Source organism: Notamacropus eugenii, chromosome 7, assembly GCF_028372415.1.
Source record: "Notamacropus eugenii isolate mMacEug1 chromosome 7, mMacEug1.pri_v2, whole genome shotgun sequence".
In the NCBI taxonomy this organism is placed as follows: Eukaryota; Metazoa; Chordata; class Mammalia; order Diprotodontia; family Macropodidae; genus Notamacropus; species Notamacropus eugenii.
The window spans coordinates 143,156,013-143,175,393 of NC_092878.1; the positions used below are offsets into that span (position 1 = coordinate 143,156,013).

The window sequence follows — 19,381 nt, forward strand, 5'->3', positions numbered from 1 at the left end:
TAACCAAAAAACTTAATTAATAAATGCAGAGAAGCTGAAGTATTAAAACATCTTTTACGATGAAATAAAAATTAAATTCAATTAGAGGCCACTGAAAAAACAATTAAAAGTCATTGGAGACTAAATAATGTAATACTTATGAAGAAGTGAGTGAAAAAAACAAGTCATAGAATCAATAATTTCATTAAAGATAATGGCACCAATGAGACAATATATGAACATTTTTGAGGTACAGCCAAAACAGTTCATAGGGGCTTTTTTATATCTTTATTTTATTTTCTATATTTTCTATCTCTAAACATTTTCACCAATGAGATAAAGAATAGATTAACAAATTGGACTCATGACTTTAAAAAGAAACCTAGTAACCAATAAATTAAATTATATAAGAAATCCTATCATTAAACAATGAAATGGAAGCCCTGTAAATCTAAGAGGAGATTAACAAAAATGAAAGCAAAAAATTCTTTATGGAAATAATAAATAAAACTAGAAGCAACTTTTTGGAAAACCAATATGGATAAATTACTAGCCAATTCAATTTTTCTTTTTTTTCTTTTTTATTTATTTATTTGACATTCATTTTAACAAAATTTTGGGTTCCAAATTTTCTCCCCTTTTATCCCCTCCCCCCCCAAACACCAAGCATTCTAATTGCCCCTATGACCAATCTGCTCTCTCTTCTATCATCCCTCTCTGCCCTTGTCTCCGTCTTCTCTTTTGTCCTGTAGGGCCAGATAACTTTCTATACCCCTTTACCTGTATTTCTTATTTCCTAGTGGCAAGAACATTACTCGACAGTTGTTCCTAACACTTTGAGTTCCAACTTCTTTACCTCCCTCCCTCCCCACCCGTTCCCTTTGGAAGGCAAGCAATTCAATATAGGCCAAATCTGTGTAGTTTTGCAAATGACTTCCATAATAGTTGTGTTGTATAAGACTAACTATATTTCCCTCCATCCTTTCCTGTGCCCCATTACTTCTATTCTCTTTTGATCCTGTCCCTCCCCATGAGTGTCGACCTCAAATTGCTCCCTCCTCCCCATGCCCTGCCTTCCATCATTCCCCCCCACCCTGCTTATCAATTTTTCAAAAGGAAGAAATCAAATTAATATCAAAAATGAAAAAGATGAATCATAATCAGTGAAAAAAGAAATAAAATAGATGATTAGAAATGACTTTGCCCAAGCATAATGCCATTAAAACAGACAAAAATGTGCAGAGAAGTAGATTAAGAAATAATTTAAATATCTTGATCACAAAAGAAGAAATCAAACAGGCCCTCCTCCCTCCCCCCAAAAAACCTTCCAATGGAAAACAACATAGCAACAACAACCCCGGACTGGATGGATTTATAAGTGAAATATAAAGAAAAATTAATCACAATGCTACAAAAGTTTGAAAAAACAAGAAAAGGAATCTTACCATATTCTTTCTATGACACAAATATAGTATTGATATCTAAACTAGAGAGAGTTAAAACAGAGAAACTATAGACTGATATCCCTATGGGGAAGGGGCAGCTAGAAGGTGTAGTGGATAGTGCTCTGAATCTTCGGGAAAGAGAACCTTAGCTCAAATACAGCCTTAGCTATTTACAAGCTGTGTAATTTTGGGCAAGTCACTTAATCTCTTGCTGCTTCAATTTTCCCAACTGTAAAAGGAGGAGAATAACAAAAGCTACCTCATAGGGTTATTGTGAAAACCAAATGAGATAATATTTGTAAAGAGCATCTCACAGTACAGGGTGTATTTTGTTCAAACATGTTTGCCTCTTTGGGACCCCATTTGGGTTTTCTTGGCAAAGATACTGCAGTGGTTTGCCATTTCCTTTTCCAGTTCATTCGATAGATGAGGAAACTGAGGCAAAGAACGTTAAGTGACTTGCCCAGGATCACACAGCTAGAAAGTGTCTAGGGAATTAAATGAGATTTGAACTCACCAAGTTGAGTCTTCCTAACTCCATACTATCCACTGCCCCACTTAGCTCTCTGTACATAGCATATAGTAGGTGCTTAATAAATGATTGTTCCCTTCCCTATTGAATACATATAATAGGTGTTTAATAAGTAGGTGTTTGTTCCTTTCATTATTGAAGATCAATGGAAAATTTATAAAATAGAATATTAGTAAAGAGATTGTTAGCCAGAAAGGAAAATATTAGCAGGTAACATATCATAATCCTTATACACTGTGACTAGGTTGAATTTATACCAGGAATGCAGAGCTGATTCAATATTAAGAAAATTATAAACATATTGACCATATTAATGTCAAGAACAACAAAAATCATAAGATTATAATAATAGATACAGAAAAAGTTTTTGACAAGATGCAAACTTAATTTTTTAAACACAAAAGTATTAAAATAAACAGATCTTTCCTTAATAATTATGATATTAAAATATCACATTGTAATTTAACATATAGTTATAAGTTACATCATAGTTATGACAATTATTGTAATGATCATAACATAATTATAACATTAATATTGTACAATTAATATATAAAACAAAGAGTATCATTATCAATAATGAGGATAAATTAAAGGTCTTTCCAACACTATCAGAAATGAAGCAAGAATGCCCGCTCTCACTATTACTATTTGACAGAATATTAGAAATATTAGCTATATTATTATAAGATAAGAAAAAAAAACAGAAGAATTGAGTATAGAGAAAGAAAAAACCAAAATTATCACTTTCTTGCAGATGATATTATAGTTTAGAGAATCCTAGAGAGTTGACTAAAAATAATTAAAACAACTAATAATCTTAGCAAAACTGATATAAAATAAACCCACACAAACGATCACCATTTTGTATATAACTGACAAAAATCGTGAAAGAAGAGAGAAAAATTACATTCAGCATAACTACATAGAGTAAAATGTATTTGGGATCTATTTGCCAAGACACACACAGGAATTATACACAATTATATTCTATGTTGTACATAATTATTTTATCATTTTATATATCATAAAACATAATATTAATATGAAAGCACTATTTATACAAATATAGGCAGACCTATATAACTGGAGAAATATAAGTTACTCATGGATAGACTCAGCTAAAATAATAAAAAATGGCAGTAGTACCCAAATTGTTATTTATTAAGTTTCATACCAAACTACTAAAGTATTACTTTATAGAGCTGGAAATAAATAATGAAAATTTTATGTGGCAAAATAAAATATCAAGAATCTTCAAAAGAAAAAGGAACAAAAAATGTGGGAAAAAAGGAGGCCTAACAGTACCAGATCTCAAATTATATTAAAAAGCAGCCATTGTGAAAAATGGAAAAGCTGATCAGTGGAATAGATTAGGCATGCAATATACTGAAGCAAATGACCACAGTAGTCCGGAATTTATAAAGCAAAGATCTCAGTTACTGGTACTTATTATTCAACAAAAACTGTTGGGAAATTTTTAACTTAGACTGGCAGAAATTAGTACATACTAGCATCTTCTATCATATACCAAGATAAGCTCTAAATGCATCAATAACGCAGATATCAAAGGCAGCATCATAAATAAGAGGAGCTAGGAAGAAATTACTTATCAGGGGATCACAGAAGTTAAATGAACAACTATGATAGATAAAATTTAAAAGTTTGCATACAAACAAAACCAATGCTGCTAAAGTTAGAAAAGAATCAAGAAATTCCAGGAAAATCTTTGTTATGAGTTTCTCTGAAGCAATGATTATTTCTAAGATATATAAGAATTTGAGTCAAGTTTATAAGAATGAGTCATTTCCGAAATTATAAATATGAACATGAAAAATGAGAAATGATTCCCCAGATGATAAAAGGATATGAACAGGCAGTTTCCTGAGAAAGAAATCCAAGTTATCAATTGTCATATGAGAAACTGCTCTAAATCACCAATAATTAGAAAAATGCAAATTAAGACAACTCTAAGGTTCTACCTATACCTATCAGATTGACAAAACTGACCAAAAAAACTCAGAAAATGCTAGAGGGGATATGGGAAAACAGGTTTTTTAATGTACTTTTGATAGAGCTTTGAAGTGGTTTAGTCATTTAGGAAAGCATTTGGGAACCATGTCCCAAAATATGATTAAACTGTGTATACCCTTTGGCATGGCTCTACCATTACCAGGATTATATTCCAAAGAGCTCAAAGAAAGATGAAAAAGACTCATACAGACAAACATATTTAAAGAACCTTTTTTTTTGTGGTGGCAAAGAAGTAGAAATTGATGGGGTCCTATCATCTGGAGACAATTTATAGAAATGAGGAGGGAGACAGTTTCAGAAAAACCTGAGAAGACTTTTATGAACTGATGCAGAAAGATATTAGCATAACCAAGAGAAAAATTTACATAATAACAACAACATTATAAGGGCAAACAACTTTCAATGACTTGGGAACTCTGACTGATGCAACTGACAATAATTCCAGAAGACTCATGATGAAATATGCTACTTACCACTTTACAGGGAGGTGATGACTCAGAATACAGACTGAGACAATTTTTGGTATAGCTAATTTGAGAATTTGTTTGCTTTATTATAAATCTTTTCAAGGGGAGTTTTTTTCTTCTCTTTCTCTGTAGAGGCTGGGTAGATAGGAGGGAGCAGTGAAGTTTGGTCGATTTAAAAAAATAATTTTAAAAATTAAGAGAATCTCAAGGTTTTTCATATAGGTTATATGTTTATTTACACTATATTTTTGTTCCTGTTAAAATGGCATAACCACGTTATCACTTCCCAGCAAGACGGGTAACAAAAACTTATGAGCCATAAAGTAAGTCAATGAAACACAATACCAAAAGTAGTGTATTGGAAGAAAGCTTGATAGAAAATTCAATTGATAATGTCAGCTTAATCACAACTTTCATTTCTAGAGGACTTTAAAAAATGACTATTTACACATATTTCAGATTTTACTACTTGATGGTGGCTTGTTGGAACATTCAGGAATATAGCCCAGTTTTGATTAGTTTATTTTGAAAGAATAGATGATTTAATAAACTATATTTTTTTCTCTTTCCAGGATTTATAGTGCGGTTTATCAGTCAGGTTACCAGAATATAGTACAGCATACTATTGCAATTGCAATTCCTTCCAAGAATGCCAACTCAAGGAGCAGAGGAAGCTCAAGGGATCCATATAGTGTTGTCTCTCTCAGTTCTATGGGACTCCACTGTTAGTTCCCCATATGTAGGAAAATAACTGCTCCATTTCTTTCTGTAATAGATCATTTCTTTTCTCTGCATCCTCTTTTGCTCTCTCAGCATTTCTCATTTTGATCTCCACCATTGTGGACTTTTTCCTTTCTTGATCCAGTTCTTCGTGGAGAATCATCATTTCCATTTCCATGGTCAAATTTTGTTGCTTCAGACTGCAAAGGCAGGGAAAAGGCATAGAACGTATTCAGTAAAACTGGAGAAGGGATCAAAGATCTTGGACAAATAATAATAACGCTTAATCTTCTCCTCCCCTCATTTTCCAGAAGAAAAAGCTTTAAGTGTCTTCTTTTGGGAGACAGTTCTGAAACTGTGAATTCAAGCCATTTGAATTCCAATGCTTATAGCCTAAGACTTTGTCTTATTAGATAAATCAGATTGACCTATTTTTCATCTGCAGAACTAATTTTCTTTAAAAAAAATAACATTATTTTGCTTTACTTCTTTATATTTTACAAGGTGCTTTGTCATTATTATCATTGTTCTTGAATCTCTGTGGAACAGAGCACTTATGTAAAGATGGAATGGCACTGTAGATTGGGGGTGGGGAACCTGAGACCTTGAGGCCACGTGTGACCCTCTAGGTTCTCAAGGGTGTGGCCCTTTGACTGAATCCAAAGTTCAGATAACAATTCCCCTTAATAAAAAGATTTGTTCTGTAAAACTTGGACTCAGTCAAAGGGCAGCACTTGAGGTCCTAGAAGGCTACGTGTGACCTTGAGGCCACAAGATCCCCACCCCTGCTATAGACAGACCAACATCATGAAGCCAGCTACTTGCAAGTCAGAAAGGAATACTGAAATTATCTTCAGCTAGACTGTAAGGCTTCCCAGGAAGGTGAAATTTAAGTTTTTTCTTTAGGAAATGAAAAGAATAAAATGTGATTGAGTAGAACTCAAGGATATCTTTGCTAAAATTTAAAAGAAAAAATAATAGGGATGCCCTTTGATACTGGAGTTCTTAAATTTATTGTCAGTTCACCTCCCAGTTCCATATTTTCAAAAAATTAATGCCCACAAGTAGAGATCCTCTTAGTCGTCTAGCCTAACCATTACCAGTAATAGCAGATAGGATTCTTGAGTTGAGTAAACAAATCAATTGTAAATTAAGAACTCTAGAACTATTCCCAAATATACAACTATCCTAAATTTAGTCCTTCTGCCTCTGGGGATATTTTCTTCATTTAGGAGTCTCTATGCATATACTCTTATTTGAAATTATGGTAGGTCTTCTCTACTGTTTGTAAACAAAAGGTTGTACTGGTGTGCACAGGAGACATGTATCATTCATGACAACAAAAGGCAAAATTTCTTTATTTCTGCCAACCATAGTCTCATGATCCCTAAGGCCAGTAAGAGAAGTAAAAATAAATATAATAAAATAAGGGGTCTGAGGGTTCCCCTCCATTTTGCAGATATGGAAACTGAATTCCGATAAGGTAAATGTTTTATTAAATGTTTATTCTCACAGCTACTTATTGTTAGACCTGGGATCTAGGTAAAACCCTGATTTGTTGTTTTTTCCATTACATTCAGAGGTTCCCATAATGGAGCAAACTCGCTGAGCCACAGTTTTCTTTCCTATAAAACAGTGATAATACTATTTGAAGTACCTGCCTCACAGGGTTGTTAAACTTATAAACTTGTAAACTTAAAAGTGCTATGATTACTATAACCAAAATTAACTTGATGCATTGCAATAATCCTCTGTCTTCTTAGTGCAGGCCCAATTTTTTTGGAACCACTGGCCAATTTTGTTTTCCAACCCTGTTTTCCCAGTTAAAGCACTATTCAGCTAGTCAGACGAGTGTTTCCTTAAGGGAATTCCTTCCTGGCATTTCTTAGGAAATTTATATATTTCTTAGGATCATGAGAAGAAAAGTCCGTTGAGAAATAAGGAAAAATATGATCATTAAGGGCTAAAAATCAATATAAAGACCTTTCTGTTTCAAAGGAATATACGGACATTAAGTCAAAACCAAGAGAAAGAAACTCTGACATGCAAAGTTAAAGGTTAAGGCTGACATTTCTGGAAATCAGGATAGAAGCACGTAGGAGAGAAGTGGTCATGATCTAATCAGTCAGTCTGGCTTATAACAGTTATAATGTTTTAAATGTGTGTTCATGGCCCTGTCTGCTCCTAATGGTGAGTCATTCTTACAAATACCAAATTAACAAGTTCATGTGCATGGTGGACATTATATAGATTGTATGAGTAGTCTTAAGATTAACAAGTTTTGGAAGCAAAATAATTCTGATATGCAATTCTGTATGATGCTGTGAACCTTGCTAGGAGATCTGAATATTAAATTATCTGAATATAACCTAACATTTTTGAGTGTTTAAATATTCACCACAGGCTACATTTATTTGTAAATATATTAAATTCAATATTTTTATTAAACAATTTTAGATACACATGATAAGTAGTATGAATATTAAATACATTAAGAAAGACAAAAGAAATCATTGTTGCCAGAAATCAGCTTGTTCATTGCCAATACTATATTGCTTCATACTAATAGTAAACCATACAATTATTTTTATAAATTTGTTTTTTTTTTTACAAAAAAAGTCCCTCAAATGTTGAATATACCCTATTACAGAAAAAAATATTTACTGTCTATTTTATGGTAACTCATTATTTAAAACAAAAAAATATGAACATATAGAATAACTTATAATTTCAGGAATTCCTGAGAAATTCCAGAAATACTTGGTTTTTGGTTCCCAAATCCCAACAATTAATAGCTGTCAGGAATTCAGAAACGCTAACCCAGGTACACTGTGAACATGCCTAGTCCAATTAGGAAGATCATTCTTTCTCTATTTTCTTGGTCTAGCAATTTTCTCTTAGAAAAGTCTCGACATCAATTGTAGCAACCATGATAGCTTTAAGAAATTAGGATCCAGTGTGCTTGACTTAAATAATTTTATCTTTGTTCCCAACTATTTCTGAGAACAATTAACCAAATGCTGGTGATCACCTGGGCCATATGATAAAATTTCACAGAATGCCCCAATTTCTCTTTAGTCTTCCTTTTGCTTCCTTTCACTTTCTTTCATTTCCTGCCACTGCCTGCCAACACTTTGCCTCTCCTTATAGTCCCTTCAATACTTTCCAGTCCAACCCTCTCCCCTGGAATCATTCTACATTTACAAATATCTGATGCCACTTACCTCTTTATCCTGGATTCATATTCTATTTTCTGTTTATTTATCTCCTGTTTCAAGCTAGAAACAAGGTTGTGCAGGGCACCAGGGCTGCTTGTGTTAGTCCCAACAAAGTCTTCCATGTTGTCCCTACTGGAATCTCCCACACTCCTCTTCTCGATTTTGTTTTCATAATCTCCAGGGTATGAGGACCCTTTGAAGGAAGATCTTTCCAACACAGGTTCTTTAAGGTTTGTACCACAGAAGTCATTGTCTGGACAGAAGGTGGGATTACAAGAAAGGGTTATTTCATCCAAGGTGACAGACCAGGTAGCACTGCCCATGCTCTGCTTGTCCTCTGAGCTTGCTGTAGAGAACTGCTGGTGGACATTATCATAGGTAGAGAGCCTGTTAGCTTGGTCCACGTCTACTGGGTCTTTCTGTTTGTTTTCCCTGAGTGTCACGTAACCATTGGTCATCCAGTTTATGCCATGGCTGTTTGTTGTGTTTCCAAAAGAGTCTGTGCTCATAATGCCCATGCGGACTCCTCCACTCTGCACACTACATGTTCCCATTTTGGTACCTGCCCCTTTTAGGGAAGATGTTCTCCTGGCCTGTAAACTTCCACTGGAAGAGTATTGAGTTTTCTCATTACTCTCTGTATTGCTGCTGCTAAAGGATCCATTGGTGACTATGCCGCTGCCTTTATTAAAGGAAGGATTTTTTTTAACTGTGAGAGCAGGACTCCTGGAGACATCAAATTTGTGTACACTAATTGGTGGGCCATTGGCCATGGTCATTGGCAGAGTGATGAGAGACCCATCATCCATGCTGATTCTCTGAGGAGACTCAAGCTTATCCCAAGAGCACTTTACATTTGCTATGTCCTCAGTATTATTGTTCTCTTTATTCTGTAGCTGGTCAGTCATCGATTTCTTTTGACTTTTATTATTATTGTTGCACATGACCTCTGGCTGCTTGGTCTCAAGCGCTGCATCTTTGGGGAACAATTGTCTGTGCTTGCCAATCATCACCGACATCAACTGTTGGACTACTTCAGTGCCTGTAAGAAAATGCCAAATGAGTTCCATGAGTAAAATAGTTTAGAATGAGTAATTTCACCTTTTCTATGTTAACTGTCATCCTCTCACGGTTAAAATTATGAAGTCAAGGAATTTAGTTGTTAAAGAAAAGGAGAAAACAGTAATCCAGACAGATTTGGGAGCCATGATCACTTTGATATTTGGATGGGAGTCACCGTCTCAACATTTCAAGACTAAAACAAAATACATGTCGGTTGACTGGGGAATGGGTAAACAAACAGGAGTGCATGAGTATAATGGAATATTTTTGTGCTCTAAGAAGTACAGAGAAGTATGGAAAAATTTAATCCACTGATGCCATGTGAAATGAGTAAGCCAAGCAATGATGTACAAGAGGACACCAGCAAGGTAACAGGAAAGAACAGTCAAAAAACCATTGGAAATGAATGTTGTTAAAATAGAAAAGGAGTGTTTTTTTTTTTTAATTTATAAAGAAGAGACAGGAGAAAATACCTCCCCCTACTCCCCTCTCTTCCATACGTTCAGAACACTGACTATAAAGTCAGGGTTGTGTTTTTTTTTTCCATGTACTGATTAGTTTTTTCTGGTTTTTGTCTTCTCTCCTTCTTTTGTCTTTTTTTTCCTCTAAAAAAATTGTTAAAAGGGAAGGTTCCTTAGGTAGGGATTGGAGAGGGATACAGGTAGAAATGTAAGGTTCTTTTAAATAAAGAATCCTGATATTTTTAAAAGAAAGGTTATTTTCATCTTAACAAAGTTGTCACATTAGGGAAACAAGCAAAACAAATATGTTAAATGCAGGTTTGTTTCTGTATAGGAATTCACTTTATAGACTTATTTTTAAAATAGATTTTTATTGATATCATACAATGCTATACATAGGACATCTGAGATGTTCCCACATACTTTAAATAATGTTAAACATACGAAAAGGTCTCAATTGAATATAACTATAGTACATTAATACAATGGGATGAGTTATATGAACTGATGGACAGTTTATCAGCTGGCCTGGGTTATTTCAGACAGATTTAGAGACTGCAGAAGTACCATTTCATACCAGTTTGGTGACTTGATCTGGCCATATGGGCCAATTTTCAGGGTCTTGTCCAGGCCATTTCAAGAAGGTTTAAAGGCTTAGATGGGCAAACTTTAGGCCATATCCAGTCAACCCTAGACAGGTTTGGGGGCCAACCCTAACCCCTTAGGCAGGCTCAAGATACTCAACCTCAGAGTTACCTTGGTCAAGCTCCTGGGGAAAGTCCAGGTCATCTCAGCCTTGCTAGGCTAACTCAGGGAGGTCACAGTTTGCAATAAATATTAAAAGTCTTTTCCTAAAGGAATCTCTAGAGATAGCCAAAACTGAGTCATCTGTGAGAGAAAAGACAGGACGGAGCCAAGCTAGAGTGCTCCAGATAACTTGTCTTCTAGAAAAGGGACAGAAACCATTCCGCAATACTGAGATGTAGATGGGGTTCTGCCTCAGAGGCTGGAGGTGCCCTAGACAAGGATACTGTGGGTAGAACAGGACTGTTTTAGAAGAAGAAAACCAAGTCTGGGCCAGTAAAATATTCAATTAGCAGCTTCAAAGTTTGACCAAGAAGAGCCAGACTAAAAGTCTACACACTGAGTATCTCCAAGATCATGCTGCCATGTCTAAATAGGAACATCAGAGGACTCCTGTTAAAGTTCTCCAATGTGTAATGCATACACCACAAAGATGGGGGCTATGGTGACCTCAAGTGTTCCAGGAAGGAACTGAGTAGCTAAGAAGTATTAATAACAAAACAGATTTTGACACACAATATTTTCCTTGCTCAAGATTTCTATAGATGTTACCTAAAATTTTCTAGGGGCAGAGTGGGTCACTATACCATGGGTATAGTTACCATACCAATTGGTATAGTCATTATACCAATATGTACATCTCTGTCTCTTTCTAAGTTAGAAATGGCATATATATATATATATATATATATATATATATATATATATATATATAAATGTTAAATTTAATATTGTTTCTAGAAGACTTGAGCCTAAACCAGAGTACAAAATTATATTGATTTTTTTTCCTTTGGTGCAATCTAGACAGAAATTCTCTTTCTTGGGCACTCATCCCCTCTATCTGTTGTATTCCGTATCTATAAGATAGGGTCAGGGTCAGCTAGGATGCTACATTTAGAATTTATATGTCCAGCACCTAGTATCAGTCTCTGAAAATAGTAAGTATTTAAAAAATGCTTGTTGAATGATTAATCAGTTTATTCTACTCTCATTAGGCCACACCTAGAATACTGTGTTCAGGATATCACATTATAGAAGGAACAAGGAAAGGCTAGATCACATTGAGAGGAAGGTAAAAAAGTTGTTGGGGAAAATGAAGACCATGCCATATGAGAATCAGTTTAAAAATTGCAAATGTCTAGCCTGAATAAGAGAAGTCTATGGGGTCCAGAATTGTATAATCTGCAATAAAAAACACTGAGGCAGGGCTCCAAGTTAGCAACCATTATTAAAGGGACCAGACACCTTCAACGAATGGGACCTCAGATCTTCCTCATGATCTGAGATGCCCCTGTCTCCAGGGCCTTTCTTACTGCTTGATACCCAGACACACAGAAGAGGCAAAATAAAATACCCACTGAGTCTTATTGGTTGATAGTTCTTGCTCATGACCCTCCAGGAGAGCCAGAAATGATGCATCAGCATGTGTGGTCATGGTTGGTCACAACAAGGCAAGGGTCATCTCCACTGACTATGTGGTCATAAGATGGCCCTTCCTCATGTTGGGGAAGAGGTATGGTACAGAGATACAAAAATAAGTTGGCCGACTTTCCATGTCATGTCAAGGCATCCCACTCACACTGGGTTTGATCACTCGCTCAACACCCAAAAGGTTGAAGATTTTCTAGTCAGCATTCTTGTGGTTAAGCAAGTCAATTTTCTAACAACGAACAGTGAACTTGCAGTTTAAGCTTGCAGTTCAAAGTTTGAGACCTATTGTAAGAAAGACTCTATCTTATCTAATGACCCCTAGATATAATGTATGTAAAATATATTGACATATATAATTCTTATGCTAATATTATTTACCTAGATTGAAAAAGTGTATTTTACTAAATGAGGAGATCATTGATAATTGCTAATAATCAACTGAACTAATTAATACTGATTGGAATAAAATAAGGGTCTAATCAATCATTCGTCCGAAGGCCCACCAAGAGGCAGAGCAGCTGTCTTTGAGAATTCGAAGGGCAAGATGATGTCATCAAGACAAAGCAGGATGACTATGTGTTGAGGATTTTGTAGAAGGAGTTTCAGGTAGCCAGGTGTTAGAGTGGATAGAGAGCTGGACTTGAAATTAGGAAAACCTGATTTTAAAACCAGCCTTAGACATTCACTAACTGGATAACTTTGGGCAAGTCACTTAACTGCTGTCTGCCTCAGTTTCCTCATCTGTAAAATGGGGATAAGAAGAGCAACTACCACCCAGGAGTAGTGTAAGAATCAAATGAAACATTTATAAGACACTTTGAAAATCTTAGAGCAATTATTATTATTCAATTAAGACATCTTCTGATATCCTTTTGAACTATGAGATTATAGTTCTCTATAAAATATGGTATACCAAATTTCTCAACCACCTAACTCCCAAAGAATATTTTTTCCATGTAGCAAACCAGAGTCAATAAATGGAATAACTTTTGATTCCTTCACAACTGAAAACTATACAGGCTAAAACTTATCCAGAATATTGAGAAAATGTTTGTCCAAAACCTTGGAAATAGGTGGGATTTATCTTTTACTCACCCTCCATAGTGGTCCTCCAGTCTTCTACTTTGGGACGTAAGATGCTAGAACCAAAGAGAGTGGCCAGGTTCTGCACACTTGTTTTGTTAGCACTTGAGTAGGATTGGACTTCATTCAAGAAGCTGTTTGATGTCAGAAAAGAAGCAGAACATGGAGGGATTGATGTTGTCAGTGGAAGATCATGGGATCATGAACCAAATACCCATTACCTCTGGCCATTTTCTATTTCTGTGTTATACATGGATAGAGCACTAGGTGGAGTATAGTACTATGAGATGAGTGAGTTAACACACTTAATAGAGAATTAAAATATACAGTGCCAGACTAGGACTGGACTAGTTTGATGAGGTCATTCCAACCTGCCTAGCCAACTGGGTTTGGCAGTTTAGGACAGAGTCAGAAGGGGCAGGGCTTCATTAAGTCATACCTCTGACAACACTGACTCTGTGGGATAGTCACAACTTCTCTGTACCCCAGAAGACTCTCAGAGACTGGAAGCTACAGGGCAACTCCAGCATGCAATGACATAAAGCCTTTCCTCTCCAAGAGTACTCAAGAAAACTCCCATGGAGCGAAAGCATAAAAGTTTGCTGGATCTTGATTTTTTACTATGAATACAGATCAGGAAAGTAGGTCCTAATGATCCTTCTGACCCTTGGGGTATTAAACAGAAGAAATCAGAAATGTTACCACAGGGCTAATGGGTTTATGATGGTCAACCATTCACAGTATCACTGCTTTTTTGATTCTTGGATTAATGTTCTTCATTTCAGAAACAAAATTCATCAAGCACTGGATTGTTGACCCAATATGGAATATGAGCTTGGTTTAGATTTAGACCACTGTGAGGTACATTAGTTTTACCCTCCTGATAATGGGCCTTGCTATAGTAATCTTGTTCTGCACAAGAAGAACCATAGGTGCAGATATCTGGTGTATATGATTGGCTAGGGAGCTAAGACAAAGCAACCATCTGTAGGTTAGGACCGAACACCTCTAAAGTCTTTGGGGGACCAAGGAGAGCTGTGGCCTGAGATGGACACTCAAGGTCCATCACCTAAAGGGCCGGAAGGCCATCTCTTGCTGAGCAGAGGCCTGCCACTGGGATAGTTAGAGCTACTCAATTTCTGATCCTTGATCGAACTCTTCTGTTACTTTTCATTTGCCTTTGTAGAACGTTCTTAAATTGTGAGATGTACATTGTATGTACCGAACTCTAGCTTTAAAATGCAACAGAAAAGAATATTTCCTCTTATATCTTCTTAACTTATATCTTATATACATAATACATTATATGACACATATTATGCTAAATACAACATCTTATCTCTTTTTACAGGTAGAGATGAAATGAATTCTTTTTTATCAATGTATCTTACTTTAGAAATGACTCACAGTAAGGCTGCATTTAACCAACTCCTTATCATCCTAGTATAAGTATAAGGAACATCTAATCCAATCTCCTTATTTTACAGATGAGACAACTGAAAATTCTCAGAAGTCAAATGAATTACTCAAGTTCATACAGTATAGTAACTACAGAGCTCACAAAGTTATTACCTTTTAAAAAAAATTTTTACCTGCATATATACTTTAGGAGATTATAATTAACCACTGGCAAATTTTTCACTTGCTTCGTTAGTTCCTTAACCCCCTGTGTAAGAAAGAAAAAGAACAAAAATTATCTATTTTTCCATAAAAAAACCTATATTATATATGTCTGCATTAAAGTTCATGGGAAATAAGTGTACTCCCTTTTTTTCCATTTCTAGAGAAGGATCTATTTTTGGAACAAAATGGGTATCAGTATAGATGTTATTGTAGATTAAACACTGGCTTCAGAAAAATTCAGAGGGAATAAAGACAAACTAAAATAAACTCAATGTGGAGAGGAAAAGATGTTTTGAGGGAATGAGTAGATTATATGTTAGCACCTTAGACAAAGCAGTGCAGATGAACTATTTGACTAGCAAAGATGGCCTAGGAGAAGGAAGGTTGACAGTAAGCCTATCTTCCCCTCTGAGGCCACCTACATACAATCAGAGGTAAGCCTATGTTAGGCTGGATCATTCTGTTGTTACAGAGTAGTTTGGGGGTTTGTCTTTGCTTTTTTGGAAAGAGGGAGCTATAGAGAGTCCACGGAGGCACTTCATACTCATGCGATTCTGGTGGATTTTTCTATGTTGTGTGTATGAGAGTGCCCCTTTTAGATTTCAGCAAACTTATAGATTATAACTGGAAAGAATAGGTTGTGTTTGTTCTTCATTTTCAAAAGAGGACCATGACATCAGGAAGATGATGACATGACTTGTAGTTGACTTTGATTTGATGAGGGAGGGAGGGTTGTGCAAAGTCGCCAGCCTCACTTTCTCTTCCAGAGCCATCTGGGTCCAGTGGCCAGATATTCATCAGGATGATGGCCCAGGATGCAATGGGAGACCCTGACACTTTTAGGCTAAGGTCTTTTCAATTCTCACTGTGAGTGAGGTAAGGCCCATTCACTGAATAGGCCTCTAAGGAATGAGTCAAGGGAGGGATCCTTTAATTAGAAAGAAAAAGAAAAAAATCAAGGCTATTCCAAAGAGAAACAGTTACCATTGTCATTCACTCTAAGCTATGAGGGCGCAAAACACAGTCATTAAGTGAAGCTTGGGCAGGAACCAATGCTGGTCCAACCTATGAGGCTTAGAGTGATCTGGGTTGGAAGGAAGGAAGGAAGGAAGGAAGGAAGGAAGGAAGGAAGGAAAACTAGCCAGTAAATCCCAAGTTAACTGGGCAGTTTCTGGCCATCAAAAGTTACCTTCCTTTAGACAGGAGAGGGAAAGAGAGAGAGAGAGAGGATGAGCTGAGCTGCCCAACTGCCTGGGTCCCCACTCAGGCAGCTCAGTCTACTTATGGGTTGTGTTTGTCCTTCCTTTCTGAGTCCACCATGTCTAGAATGTACTCACTTCACTTCTGACTCTTAGAATCTCTAGTTTCTTTCACAATTCCACTTAGGACATCTTCTGCTTCTATACTTTTCTGTGTCCCAACTGCTGCTAGGGTCTCCTCCCCAAATGTCTGAAGTTATTTTAGATGGAATTTCTTTTTCTATCTCTTTCTGCTTCATTTTAGTGGTAAGATATAGACATACTGATGACTTACGTGGGTTTATTTTATATCTTGCAACTTGGCTGAAGTTGTTTAAATACTTTCTTTTAGTTGACTTTCTAAGGTTCTCTATGCAAACCTATCATTTGTAAATAGTACTAATTTTGTTTCCTCTTTGTCTGTGCTTAATCCCTCTATTTTTCTTGTCCTATCATTAACTAGCATTTCTAATACTCTACCAAATAGAAATAGTGATAATGGACACCCTTGTTGCACCTCTGATCTTACTGGGAAGGCCTTTAGTTTATCTCCATTATAAGTGATGGACCCTAACCCTAAATGTGCTCTTGCTTTTAGACAGACAATACTTAATAAGGAAAAATACAATTATTCCTATGTTTTCCAGTGTTTTCTATTTTCTGTCAGTTCCATTCACATTGGTGGTCATGATTACTAATTAAGTATTTTCCTCCATCCTATTGTCTTATAATTTTTCTTCCTCTTTGCTCCTCCCCCTTCCTTAAGAGTTTGTTTTGCTTCTGATTAATCCCTCTTTTAATCCACCTTCCCTCATATTCCTCTCTTTCCTCTAACCCTCTGGAGTAAAACGTATTTCTATACCAAATTTCATGTAGGTATATTTTTCCTTCCTTTGACCAGTTAAGAAGAAAATAAAGTTCAAGTATCACTTTTTTCCCTATCCCTTCTTTCATGTTGTATAGACTTCCTGCGTGATAATTTCCTCCATTTTTTCCTCTCCTTTCTCTCGCTGCCGATGCACTCCTCTTCCCCCTCCTTTTACAATCTTCTTTTAAGACTGTCAAAACATAATAGAATCACTCCTAGGCCCTTTGTCTAATTAAATTTCTTTTATGACCCCTAATTATAATAGAGTCCTGTGGGAACATATGGATCATGTTCCCTGTGATAGATGATTAATTGGACCCTTATTTTATTGGACCTTTACTCTATTCCAATCAGTATTAATCAGTTTGATATTATTCCACTGGAGTAGTGATTATAAGTTCTGTATATTAGCCCCCAAAGCTGTGAACTACAGGTTGTGAATTCACTTGCTTAATTATAGAAAGCTATGATTAAACTTGTTTTTCCTTGTTATGGTGACCAAGCCCGACGTGGTGGGGGTGACTCAATGACATGCAAAGTTCCTCAGTTATTTTTGTTGCCCCTTGTCATCGCTTTATTGCCCAACATGGAGAGATGACCATGAGCATTGGACCAACAAGTAGCCCTGGTTGCTGACCTATGGCCTGCCTTTCTACCAGACCGTGTGTGTGCTCATCAGGACCCCAGATCTTTCTCATGATCTGAAATGCCCCCTTCCTCCAGGGCCTTTGTTTTATAGCGTTTGACACTCAGATAATATAGATGAAGCAAACTAAAAATACAGAATCTCATTGGTTGATAGACCTTGCCCTTGACCCTCCAGGAGGATCTCCCCAAAGTACAGAATCCTATTGGTTGACAAATGGGCAAATGAGCAGTTTTTTCTTAGGTTTCTCAATCAGGATTCAGTCAGATACATTTTTTTAGATCTATATGGAGAAGATGAGGTAGGGGGATATGGATTACACTTCTCGCTACTCTATCATCTTGACTCCCTTAAGTGTGAGACCATAACAAGTCAAAAAGTGATACCAATATTTTGGTTTGGTCCCTGAGATCAGACTCAATCCATGTGAGTACAGAGTTTAGGGACTTTGGGTCACAGATTATCATACTAATTAGCATAGAGATGTATAAGAATTTAAAGAGAAGCAAAATGGCAGATTACAGATAAAAGGTCAGAAACATTGACATGAAACCCAAGCACATGCATATTTAAAATTACTATTAAACTTACCATTTCTTCTTCTTTACTGAGTAGACTGGCACAGGACAGAAAATCTTCATACTTTGCATAAGGAATGACTGGTTCTGGAAGTTCTTGGAGATATAATTGAAGAAGAGAAGCCACCGTATGCACATCTGTGTTCCTGGAGGGATACAACATTAAAGATAGTTTTCAGTAAAAGTAAAGTGGGGCACTCTTTACTGGGCCTTTGGCCCACTAAAGTTGCACACTGTAAAAACATAGATTAATTGAAAAAATCCACAAATAGACCTAGAGAGATGGAAATTAAATAAGATGGATTCCTTGAAAAAGTCTACACAAAGGGCTCATGACTTCTTATTGCTAATGAAAATGTTACTTAATGAATATGGATTTATTAAGGTAGAAAATGAGAATTTCATAGAGTCTAAGCTTTATGTCATAGAATAGGGCATGAGCTGAGTTCAGCTAGTCAGTCAACCAGTCAACTGGCATTTATTAAGCACCTATTGTGTGTCAGGCACCGTGCTCAGTACTAGGAATATAAAAAAGGCAGTCCTTCATCTCATGGAGCTCACAGTCTAATGGGGAGACAATACGCAAACATCTACAGACAAGCTACATACAGAATAAAGTGGGGGCAGTCACAGAGGGTGATACAAAAGACAGGACATTAGTTAAAACTTGAAGAAAATCAAGGAAGCTAGAAAGCAGAGATGAGGAAGGAGAGAGTTCCAGGCATGAGGGACAACCAGTGAAATTACCCAGAGCCAGGAGATGGAGCACCATGTTCAGAAGTCAGTGTCCCTGGATCAGAGAATATGTGGAGGAGACTGAAGTATAAGAAGAGACCAGATCTTAAATGATTGAAAGCTGAGCAGGATTTGATTCTGGAGGTAACAGAGAGCCAGTGGAGTTTATTGAACATGGGAGAGGGTAAGATGATCAAACTTGTCCCTTAGGAAAATCAGTTTGGTAGCTGAATGGAGAATTGACTGGAGTGGAGAGAGACTTGAGGCAGTTGATTGCAATAGTCCAGGTGAGAGGTAATGAAGGCTTGTTGAAAGTCAAAGGATAGAAAGGTGTTGTATAGGAGAGATGTTATGAAAGTAGACATGACAGGACTTAGCGACTGATTGTACATGGGATGTGGAGGAGAGAGGAAGTAGCTGAGGATGACCCCTAAGTTACAAGCCTAAGTAAGTGGAA

At 36.4% G+C, this 19,381-nt stretch overlaps 1 protein-coding gene across 1 annotated transcript in view; it reads right to left on the reverse strand.

Annotated features, from left to right (window-relative positions):
- Positions 1-4,667: 4,667 nt before the first annotated feature.
- ARHGAP24 (Rho GTPase activating protein 24) overlaps positions 4,668-19,381 on the reverse strand; it is a 92,313-nt gene continuing 77,599 nt past the window's right edge. The window contains exons 6-10 of the mRNA XM_072622791.1: positions 18,203-18,335; positions 14,829-14,902; positions 13,249-13,370; positions 8,402-9,437; positions 4,668-5,377 (exon numbers count right to left, since the gene is read on the reverse strand). Of these exons, the coding sequence (XP_072478892.1) occupies positions 5,167-5,377; positions 8,402-9,437; positions 13,249-13,370; positions 14,829-14,902; positions 18,203-18,335 (1,576 nt within the window). The 3' untranslated portion in view covers positions 4,668-5,166. The remainder of the gene's footprint in view (positions 5,378-8,401; positions 9,438-13,248; positions 13,371-14,828; positions 14,903-18,202; positions 18,336-19,381) is intronic.